This window comes from Dermacentor variabilis, unplaced genomic scaffold (genome assembly GCF_050947875.1).
Source record: "Dermacentor variabilis isolate Ectoservices unplaced genomic scaffold, ASM5094787v1 scaffold_12, whole genome shotgun sequence".
In the NCBI taxonomy this organism is placed as follows: domain Eukaryota; kingdom Metazoa; phylum Arthropoda; class Arachnida; order Ixodida; family Ixodidae; genus Dermacentor; species Dermacentor variabilis.
In genome coordinates this window covers 1,423,636-1,435,393 of record NW_027460280.1, presented here as the reverse complement: position 1 = coordinate 1,435,393, position 11,758 = coordinate 1,423,636, and the positions used below count along the sequence as shown (strand labels likewise).

Here is an 11,758-nt window from a genome sequence, read left to right as displayed (position 1 = left end):
CTGCAGGACACCAAAGCGGCAATGCGGACATCAAAGCTGGAACCCGCACTGGTCCGTGGGTTGGAGCACGCTTCGGCCTCCGCGGCCCCAAGCCACGGGCCGCCCTGCTTCCAGCTTTCATCCCCCTGCTACCCCTTGGGTGCCCTGGAGATCCTGCGCCGCCTGCTTTCTTATAACCTCAGGTGCTCTCCTGAGGCCTCCATTTGCCAGTTACATGTGCCCTCCTGGAGCAGTGCTTGTAAAAAAACGCAATATATCGCCGCGACGAAAAAAGCGACCTGCGACTTATACAACGCCAGTCAGAACCTTCAGACAAAGCGATCACCTAAGGGGGCGTCCGTGTCCACTACCTCACCGCGCAGGCAGCCAGCGGCGGAGTGTAAACAAATTCGACCGCACTCCGCAATGCCAGCATGTCTAGGGGACAAACGCATACAACACGCGCTAAGATACCTCTTCTGTTGTGCCTAGCCAGTCACATATTCAAGGAGCAAAGGCCCCCAGATTTCCTCTCTCGCACCCGCTCTTGCTCGCGCCGCGCAGAAACGTCGAGCGCCGCAAGAAACGCCACCCCCCACTGTACCTACTAGCAATTGGAAGTACGTCGACGGCAACAGGCATGTCGAGTGGAGCAGCCTTCTGACAGCCTTCTGAAAGCAGCCTTCTGACAGTGTCTCGTCCTTGATACTTTGTGGTTGCATGTGTTTGCGCTGTTACAATTTTTATGTCATGCCTTCTGAGCACTGTAGGAGTAGCGTGCCAAAGCGATAAGTTTGAGATTTTTCGCACATTGGTTTTTAGGAGTGTTCGGATAGCCGAGCAATCTTTATAAATTATTTGTCATGCTTTTCAGTTTCTAAATTTTTCGCTTAGCTTTTTCCACAAGTAGAGTACCTTGTACTGTGCCTTGTTAGAACAAGGTGACGGTTGGTACTAGGAAGAACCCACTCGTGCGCTTCTCTGGGTGCGAGCCCTCTTATGCGTTGAAAGAAACGCGGTTTCAGTCATTACGCCAAGTGAACGAAGAAGCATTTTTCGGTAGAATGTGTGTGCTAGCGTCGCGGCTAGACCGTCTAGAGCAGAAGAAGGATTAGCTAGCTACGAGGATTGGAAAGCTAGAACAGCAACTCAAGAGCGAACAGAAGCAGAGGAAGGAGATAGAAGAAAAGCTAGCCAACGGAGAAATGAAGCTGAGAGGCGCCATCCCGCAAAGCAATGGTGAACGCTTTGATGCAAGCACGGCCAACGGGGCTGGCAACGAAACGAGCGCAGGTATGGAAGCCGAAACCACCCCGCCGGAAACCAGTGGCGTACACGTCGTGATGGTCACGAAGGCACCACACCTGACGTGCCGGCCACGAAAGACAACAGAGCAAAGGGTGAAGATGAGAAAGAGGGAAGGGCAATCGCGGCCCCAGGTGCGAGGAGGAGGAACAGCGTTGACTTGTTTTTTTCTTGGCGATTCAAACATGGAAAAAGTACAACTCGTGATAAGTGGGCAGGAGCAGGCGAAAGAGTGCAGATTAGTGCGCTTCCCGGAAAACTGATTAGGGAGGTGACAGCGAAAACCGAGGAACGCATGTGGGACCCAATGGAGGAGATTCGCCTAGTGGTGATAAGGGGCGGAGTGATTGACGCGCTGCAAGGACGAGGGGCAGGGATCGCGAAGCAAGGGGTCAGCGACCTGCGGAATGTTTCAAAGGAAGTACAAATCGCAGTGTACACGGTGCCAGAGGTTGAAAGGTACGCAATTGAAAGGGCAGTGCTTCCTGTAAACAGAAAATTTTGGATGCTAAGGCACTGCGTTCTACAGTCATTGACTTCAACTAAATATTGCATCAAGCAGGCCCCGAAGTTGCTTGACGGGATACATTTTAGCGATAGTGCCCTTACAAAAAAATGTTGAAAAGTTATTGAAATGTCATTGTTCAATATCAACAAACAACGTTGGAAGCACATTGCGGAATTCTTGCAACATTATTGAGGAAGTTGTTGACAAGTGTTGATAACTGGCCCGCGACATTTTGTTGAAATATCAGTGGAGCCTTTCAATTTGAAAGATCATCGGTGTATTATAGAACAAAGAACAAATGGTGTATTTCAACGTTGAAAGCCGATTGAAGCATTGTTGATTTGTTGGGCCTCAAAATTGAAAGGCCATTGAATCATTGTTGCAGATGTGTTGAGCGTCACCATTAAATATCCATTGAAGCATTGCTGGAGCTTTTTTGAACGTCAACACTCAAATTGAGTAGAAAGCCCTTATGCCCCCAGGGTGTATTTAGCAGTGTTTAAAACTGCACTTAAAATTTTGCTGAGCTATGTTGTGTTGCATATAATTATCTTTGATATCACATTGATGTTTGCTGTGAGAGAATAAGGGCAAATTTAAATACAGGTGCTTCTGGTATTGCAGGCCTTGGTCTAGCCTGGGCTCAAAAGCATGCTCCTAGATTGCCTGTAATAAACCATATTGTAAAGCTGCTAGCAGTACTCTTATGCGAGTTTTCGAATTCTCAAAGCGAAGAGTCCTTAACAAAATCGAAAGTGAACCGATGCATAGAAAAATCATTTTTCAAGGTGAAGTGTTTATTTGTAACCAAACGTCTGTGTGAGTGTACAACCATTTGTAGTTTAAGAACATCAAATTTCTTAACTGTTGCAAAGTACAAGCTTCCTGCAGCTTGACACCGTAATAAAATTGAACTGACAGATGTAGTTTCAGGCGCTCAAGTAAAACACATACCCTAAAAGAATAAACCTTAAAAAATAAATACCTAAATAAGTTACTGTACAAGCAGGCTGACATGGCAGTAAATAAGAACACTCAAAAATGTACTTGCTATCTTTATTAGGTAGCCACTGGTACTAAACCATTGCACAATTCGCTTGAGACCACAGCAGTCACTGAGACACTGATATGCAGGGTGGTTATCTGTAAGTTTTATGAAACTTATTCAAGACGGGCTGTTGCAGCTAACATAATTCTAGTACAGATTGCCAGACATTACTTGCATGAGAAATCAAGGCACATATTCAGCTAATTAATTTTTTTACGAATTGTAGCCGATAATTTTACAAGGTGCATGTACTTAGAATGAATTTCCACAATGACACCAGTGACGAGACACATGCCACCAAACTGGCCGCAGAAATGCACTGCAGCTGCACTTACTCTCTTTAACAAAACGCACTGTTATGCATCGAAGAACAAAAGTAACTGGAATGCCCATGTATTTCATCTCACATTTATGGAAAACTCTCGACACTGGTGTCATCCTGAAAATTAATTTCAAGTGAATACATCTTTGAAACTCACTGGTTACAATTTGTAATATGTGCCGTAATGTTATAAGTGAATTAGTCAATATGCGAGAATAAGTTGAATGTGTTTCCATTTCATGTGCTAGTAATGTCCACCTCTGAATAATCCAGCTTAAGAAAAGGAATTATGCTACCTGGCACAGGCAATTTAAGAAGAATCACTCTGTACAATCCTTATTTGTGGTTTAATGGTGCATGCCAATTTGAGTCAACATTATCTGTTTTTGAATAACGGCAATTGCAATAAGTGATGCCATGGGAGCAGTTTCTTATGCTGCCTTGCTTTTTGCACGATCCAGATGTGTTTTCTGCCATGATAATGTTCCTGCGCAGGTCATTCCAGATCAAGTGACTTATTCACACTAACTACTTCAGATTTTTTAGATGAAAAAAACAGCTATTAGTGATGTGCTGGAAGACACAAACAGTTATTCCTCATGTGAGTTCTATTTCAATTTTGTCCAGTGCCACAAAAAATGGAATAATTCACACAAAAAAATCTAGTTTATTGCAAACATGAAAGGCACATCATTGCCATTTTCGAATAGCTTTTGTTGCACTTTAAATTTCAGCCAACTTATACCTATTAATTCTTACTCATGTATTTTAGATAGCAAAATAAACCATTTTTGCGAAGTTATGTACAACGCAGTTTTTACTGAACCGAACCACTCTGGGAATGGCACAGATGCACTTGCAGGTGTGTTATTCCATGCCGAATCAACCAGCCTTTTTTCGACACCACAGATATAGCTGACGACCTTGCCACATATTTACCAAAGCTCCTTCCCCACTTTTATGTATTTTTGCCAAAAATAGCATTTTGGTGACAGTTTATTTTTCCTGCTCAGCCGAGCTAGATGAATTCAATCAAAATCTTTTTTCTTGAAACGCACATTATATGGATTCAAGCCTTCAAGTGGTGTGCATGGAAATACGGTAAGTGATGCGACTGCCAAAATGGCAAATTTTTCAAACATTTGAATATTTCGAGTGCTTTTGGCACCGGCAAAAGTGAGTAAAATTGCAATGCGTTAATTTTCTTTTCCAACAAAAATTCAGAAGAGAGAAATTAAATATAGAATGGTAGCCCAGGTGACATATAGTATAGCAGAAAAACTTTTGAAGCTATGAAGGTTCAGCCGATCGCCTGTAAAGAAACTAAAATTCTTATCTTTTGCAAGAAGCTACATGTTAAAGGTAAAAACAGCTTTGGTGGTTGGCCAAAAATCATATGTGATACATTATTGGATAGCTCTACATGTCTACTATGCATGTGTGAAATTAAAAAAGAAGGCATTATGTTTAAATGCGAAAAATTCTTTTTTTAAATTTTTGTCGGCTTTTCTCCGATGTGCACACAAGCTTGCCGACCGGCATTGCAGACGACAAAGCTGGCTTTGTCTGCAACACAGATGACAGGGAAGCCGTGTTGGGGTCTGCATTTTATCGCCAAAAGACGCACGCTCTAATGCAACAAGGCTTGTGCTTGGTGTGGGCCCTTTGAACCATACAGCTATTGCACATAAAATATCTATACCTGTTAAATTCGTGAGGGAGACCTGCAGTTTTAAAAGAAACGTTTCATGCAGTTTACAAAAACAAATATTTGCTGTTATGTAGCCAGTAAATCTAGAAAGAGCGCGGATACTATTCATACAAAGCATTTTAAAGGACATGTCACACTGCAATGCAATGCGACATATAAACATGCAATGCGACATACTGGGAGCAGGACACTTTGTCCTCTGCTCGCGGCAACCCAATGACGATGCAAGTAGAAAACACCTTCATAATTAAAACTGAAAACCCACGCAAGTATTAACAAACTGTTGTGGTGTTGCGTGTTACCACTGTTTCGGAGCCGGAACATGCTTATCTGTAAAAGCCATATGTGCTGTGTTCAGTCTGATGTGGTAAGATGTCCTTGGGTACCACATTTCGCTTTCATGCTAAAAAAAAATATGAGTTGACACTGCGGCGCTTGACGTCACATGCCTTCGTATTGATAAGAAAAGGCAGTCACAGTTAGCTAACTAGTTTTAGTGGCTAATAATATTAACAATCTCTCCTCGTTTGATGACAAGGCTGAAGAATCATATATTTATACTGTATGCGTGATCCACAGATGAACAGTACAAAAGAAAATTATCGCACCTTAAAAATAACACTTTTTCGTAACTTGTCACCTGCACAGCAGACATGTTGGGCTATGTAATGATGGGTCACATTACTTTGCGCCGACCCCCAAAGCTAAATAATGCCTTCAACGCGAAGTTTTTTGCAAAACATTTGAACTTTACAGCTTTTTAGGCGCTCAACATAACCTACAAGGCTGCAAATCTTTTGCAGCAATCGCAAGTCAATAAGGCTGTGATTCTATATTTACTTTGTGCCTTCTGTATTTCCCTGCATTAGAAGAAAAAAATTCACGCTTTCCAATTTTGGCAGTCACACCACTTCATTCTCTTGACATGAACACCATCTGAATATCTTAATCATACAATTTTCATTTGAAAAGAAACGTGAATAAAGGCCTTCTAGCTCAGCTTGGGAAGAACAACCAATATTTGGAAAAAGTCTAGAAAATTTTCGCGAAGAAATATAAATGGGGAGAAAGAGTTCGGAGCTTCAACAAACATATAGAAATTTTTTCAACTATATCTGTGATGGTCAATAAAACGCTGGTTTACTGACATAGAATGGCTCAGGTGTATGAACGAAAGCAAATTTTTTCAAAAAATTTCTCATTGTACCTACTTTTGCATATCAAGCAAACTTGAAACGGTTTTCCATAATGGAACAGTTCTTGACAAAACTGGGTGGTTTGGCAGGAAGTGACTGGATACTTAAAAACATAATAATAAGGAAACACTATCCTTGCTACAAGTGTATCAAAAACTAACATAAAAATGCAGTGAAATATAACAAAGCACACCACTTGTATGCTCAATTGAGCCAGGCAAGTGGGCTTTTCAGGAGACTAGCATAATTAACATATATAAAATTAGCATAAAGATGTCCAGGCATACAAAGGCACATTTGTAGGCTCGTTTGAGAAAGCCCAATTGGGCTCTTCAGGAGACTAACATAAACATAAACGAACATAAAAATGTCGAGAATTGCAAAAGCACAACAATAGTGCTTTGGTTTGAGCTGTCCAACTTGGGCGCTTCAGAGGCGTTTGGTCCCATGCGAGAAGCGAGGCCAGAGTGTTTTTTACATAGGGCATGCTGGTACCAGGAAATTAACGACACGTGAAGCCTGCAAAAACAACAAGCAAGAACAAGTTTCGAAAATCAAATTACCCATGAAAGAGTGTGTCATACAATATGCCCTCGTTATAATGAAATTAATTTATGTATTTGTCTTGCTTCACTTCAACTTTCCATGGGTACATCTTCACAGCTTGATCATTTAAATTTATTCAATGTGGCAGAGGACTCGACTAAGTGTCAAATGCGAAAAGGGCAAAGAGGAACAACACACTGTAGCAAAATAACTTCATGAATATTCTCAATGTCGAAGGTGTGAACTTTGCTTGCTTAGAAACAAAATGATGAAAAAAACTTCATGTCATTCACGAAGAAACCTAAACTACTGGCAACTAAAATTATTTCCTGCAACTTTCGTAAGTACGGTGCGCAGCACTTCACTGTGCCTTTCCATGCTCAAAATACAATACTTTCATGTCACTAGAGTTGAGTGTGTCTTTATTTGAAGTTAGGCTTCACGAGTTCCCATGGAATTGGAGTGCACTTCTCGCCTTACAATGGCTTAAGACTCTCTACTTTAAAGAAAGTACCGCTTACTGCGAAGTGTTTTCTGCCTGAACGACTGTTATAATGAGGATTACCTGTAGCTGTGCACCAAGCTTGTTACCATGAGACATGTAGAATGTGACAGATACGAAGAAATGCTCAGTTTTCTAAGAGCCATACGCCAGCGGACCGACTTCTTTGACCCTTTGAGATTCACCGCCGTACATCTCTGGCTGCGACGGAACATTTTTAAAGAATGCGCCTTTTCAGAATAAAGTTGCCTAGCATCACACTGGAGGTGCTGCAACCTTCTGGGACTTCAAGAAATTATTCTTATTGTGCTCTCGCCGCATGCGTTTCTCCAAAACTGATATTTTACTTAGCTCCTTGGTGTCTGTCATTGCAGTAGTTTGGAAGTGTGACCACTTTACGTAGTTTACTATAAAACAACATTATGTAAGTTTCATTACACAAAACATTGTGCTGATTTATCCAGCATATAAAAATAAAATGTGTACAACTGCAATTACTAAAAAGGTTTTGTCACTTTATTGTCACTTAAAGAATTATTTAACTGTTTTTTTCTCGGAAATGCACTGAAGAACTGAAATCTGCCATAACAATATTAGATATGCGCAAATAGTGATTTTTGAGACCGAACCAAATAATGTCAGAAGCGAATCCCCCCCCCCCCAATATTGGATAGCTTCTGAATAATGAACAGCGGATATAACAACCAATGTAAAATGATGTTCGCATCCTATTATTCTTAAAAGTTAGAAAATTTCTGTCATTACATACTATGTTATGAAGAGCTGTTTATTAAAAAAATAAATGGAGCAGCAAAAAGCTTCTTCACATGCACAGGAGTCTTCAGTAAGCATGAACGATTTCTCTACAGCCTCTAAAGTACAGCTAATTAAGTAACGTAGCCTGGTCTGAGATTTGTACAAGTTCTCATCTTTTATGTCTATACTATGTTTTTAGAGGTGAAAATTTACAGTACTTTGGCTCCTGTTTCATTGGTGTTTCGAAATATTCAAATAATATTCGCATTTACATATACTGACCATTCAAATGCCGAGTCGATAGGACACTATTTAATTTGTTATTGGAAAGTTTCGAATATTTACACCACTAAAAAATATAACTCCTAAACTGGAGACACTTTTCCCCAAAATCTGATCCTCAACGGGCTAAGCAAGAGTGATGGGAAAGCTCATTCATCTTTTTGATATATGTGCGCCCATAGGCTACTTAGCAATGGTTTGTAATAACCCTCTAAACAGGCGAGTGAAGTAAGGAAGCAGGAGACAATTCCAACAATTTCAAAATGGGAGTAGTGGACATGTCCAATGGTCTGTAAGAAGCTTTACGCAATAGTCACCAAGGGCCTATTCAGTGCTGCTCAATTTATTTAAACATATGGGGAAGAGTCATATAAACATATATTTTTTCATTGTTACGGGGATGTTGATAGTATAAAACTGTATTTAAAATGTACGTATATTGATTGTCACGTGGTAGTGACGTTAAAGAACACAGTAGCAACACTGTGAAAGACAAAACTAGCTTTTACTGGGCGAACCTGCGCCCACAAAACAGGCTACACTTAAAGCACAACGAGAGCGGCGAACACAGCGATCGTCGAAAATCTTCAGCGGGGCAAGCGCATCCACTTTTATACAGCAGTCGTCAAATTTTCCAGACTAATCGTTGGCACCCGCGTGCCTTCCACAAAGTTCTACACCATTTGCGTCAGGCGATGAAATCAGATAACACAAGGTTCGGCGACAACAGACAGCGGATAGAAGCATCGATAACTTTCCAGAAACTTCGGATACATGCAGGCGCGTCCCGCGCTGTGCGATAACATTTGTCAGGCGGCGAAACGTGGTCGCCCGATAAAGATAAGTACACGTGTCAATACCCCCCTCTTAAAAAGCATCGACCCGATGCTGCAAACAAAAGAAACTAATGAAAAAAAGCACGCGTAGCAAAGAAAACAACACAAGGAAGTTCGTCAGCGTTCGTAAAAGGGTTTAAGGCACACCACGTGGACCACTTCAGATCGCGCGCGGCGCCGCAGTGAATGCGAAATGCCGTATGGAACGACCTCATAGTCCAGCGCGCCAATACGGCGGATGACCTTGTAGGGTCCGAAATATTGTCGCAATAGTTTCTCACTCAGTCCTCGTCGGCGTATCGGGGTCCATACCCAAACACGGTCGCCGGGCTGGTACTCGACGAAGCGTCGTCGGATGTTGCAGTGTCGGCTGTCGGTATGCTGCTGCTTCTTGATCCGTAGGCGGGCGAGCTGTCGAGCTTCTTCGGCGCGCTGGAGATAGGTAGCGACGTCAAGATTCTCCTCGTCAATGACGTGCGGCCGCATGGCGTCGAGCGTCGTTGTCGGGTATCTTCCGTAAACCAGCTTAAACGGCGTGATATGTGTTGTTTCATAGACCGCCTTGTTGTAAGCGAAGGTTACATACGGCAGGACCGCGTCCCACGTCTTGTGCTCGACGTCTACGTACATTGCTAGCATGTCGGCGAGGGTCTTGTTCAGGCGCTCCGTGAGACCGTGAGACCATTAGTTTCCGGATGGTAGGCAGTTGTCCTCCTGTGGCTTGTCTGGCTGTATTGCAGAATGGCTTGTGTGAGCTCTGCTGTAAAAGCCGTTCCTCTGTCGGTGATGAGGACTTCTAGGGCACCATGTCGCAGCAGGATGTCCTCGACGAAAAATTTCGCCACTTCGGCTGCGCTGCCTTTTGCTAGAGCTTTAGTTTCAGCGAAGCGGGTGAGATAGTCCGTCGCGACGACGATCCACTTATTCCCGGATGTTGACGTCGAAAACGGCTCCAACAAATCTATCCCAATCTGCTGGAATGGTCGGCGAGGACATTCGATCGGCTGTAGTAATCCTGCTGGCCTTGTCGGTGATGTCTTGCGTCGCTGACAGTCTCGGCATGCCTTGACGTAACGGACAACGTCGGCGGTCAGACGCGGCCAGTAATACCCTTCCTGTATCCTCGACAGCGTCCGGGAGAATCCGAGGTGCCCAGCGGTTGGATCGTCGTGTAGGGCGTGCAGTACTTCTGGACGCAGCGCTGACGGTACAACCAGAAGTTAGCTGGTGCGGACTGTTGAGAAGTTCTTCACGAGCAGGATGTTTTGTAGCGTGAACGAAAACAACCCGCGCCTAAATGCCCTAGGGACAACGTCGGTGTTCCCTTCCAAATACTCGATGAGGCCTTTTAGCTCCGGGTCTACTCGTTGCTCTCTTTAGTGAAGTCTTCCGCGCTTATTATTCCAAGGAAGGCGTCATTGTCCTCGTCATCTTGCGGCGGGGGATAGATGGGGCCGCGTGATAAGCAGTCGGCGTCAGAGTGTTTTCTTCCGGAATTGCATATTACGGTGACGTCATATTCTTGCAGTCTGAGGCTCCACCGCGCCAGCCGTCCTGAAGGGTCCTTTAAGTTACCTAGCCAACACAGCGCGTGATGGTCGCTGACCACTTTGAATGGCCTCCCATATAGGTAAGGACGGCATTTTCCTGTAACCCAAATGATGGCGAGGCATTCCTTTTCAGTCGTAGAATAATTGCCTTCCGCTTTTGACAGCGACCGGCTAGCATACGATATCACCCGTTCAAGTCCGTCTTTCCTCTGGACTAGGACGGCACCGAGGCCTAGGCTACTGGCGTCAGTGTGTATTTCGGTATCGGCGGTCTCGTCGAAGTGTGCAAGTACCGGCGGCAACTGCATACGTCGTTTGAGTTCTTGAAATGCATCGGCCTGCGGCGTTTCCCACTTGAACTGGACATCACATTTGGTTAGATGCGTTAGCGGCTCCGCGATGCGTGAAAAGTCCTTGACAAAGCGCCTGCAGTAGGCACACATGCCAAGGAATCTACGCACTGCCTTCTTGTCGATGGGCTGCGGGAACTTTGCGATGGCAGCTGTCTTCTGCGGGTCGGGGCGGACTCCAGATTTGCTGATGACGTGGCCTAGAAACAGAAGCTCGCGGTAACCGAAGCGGCACTTTTCCGGTTTCAGAGTAAGCCCTGATGACCTGATGGCCTCTAGTGCTGTTGCAAGCCGCCTAAGGTGATCGCCGAAATTTCCGGCGAAGACAACGACATCATCCAAGTAAACGAGACAGGTCTGCCACTTCAATTCTGCTAAAACCGTGTCCACCACGCGCTGGAACGTTGCGGGCGCCGAGCACAGTCCAAATGGCATAACCTTGAACTCGTAGAGGCCATCTGGGGTGATGAAGGCGGTCTTTTCGCGATCTCTTTTGTCGACATCTATTTGCCAATAGCCAGACTTGAGGTCCATCGACGAGAAGTATTTAGCGTTGCTGAGCCGATCCAATGCGTCGTCTATCCGTGGGAGGGGGTATACGTCCTTCTTCGTGATCTTGTTCAGACGACGATAATCGACGCAGAAACGTAGGGTTCCGTCCCTTTTCTTCACCAAGACTACAGGAGATGCCCACGGGCTTTTTGACGGCTGGATGATGTCGTCGTGCAGCATTTCATCGACTTCGTGCCTTATAGCTTAACGTTCTCGCGTAGAAACTCGATAAGGGCTCTGGCGGAGTGGTCGAGCACACTCTTCGGTTATTATGCGATGCTTTGCGACTGGTGTTTGTCGAATCCTTGATGACGT

At 44.1% G+C, this 11,758-nt stretch overlaps 2 protein-coding genes across 21 annotated transcripts in view; one reads left to right on the top strand and one right to left on the bottom strand.

Annotated features, from left to right (window-relative positions):
- LOC142566355 (peptide transporter family 1-like) overlaps positions 1–11,758 on the bottom strand; it is a 732,761-nt gene that overhangs the window by 594,301 nt on the left and 126,702 nt on the right. The gene's annotated exons all lie outside the window — the stretch shown is intronic.
- Positions 1–11,758, top strand: part of LOC142566357 (uncharacterized) — a 123,681-nt gene that overhangs the window by 96,750 nt on the left and 15,173 nt on the right. For both annotated transcript variants that reach the window (XR_012825038.1, XM_075677299.1), the window contains exon 2: positions 7–182. Coding sequence is in view for 1 of the 2 variants with exons in the window: in XM_075677299.1 (XP_075533414.1) it covers positions 7–182 (176 nt within the window). In the remaining variant the exon portion in view is untranslated. The remainder of the gene's footprint in view (positions 1–6; positions 183–11,758) is intronic.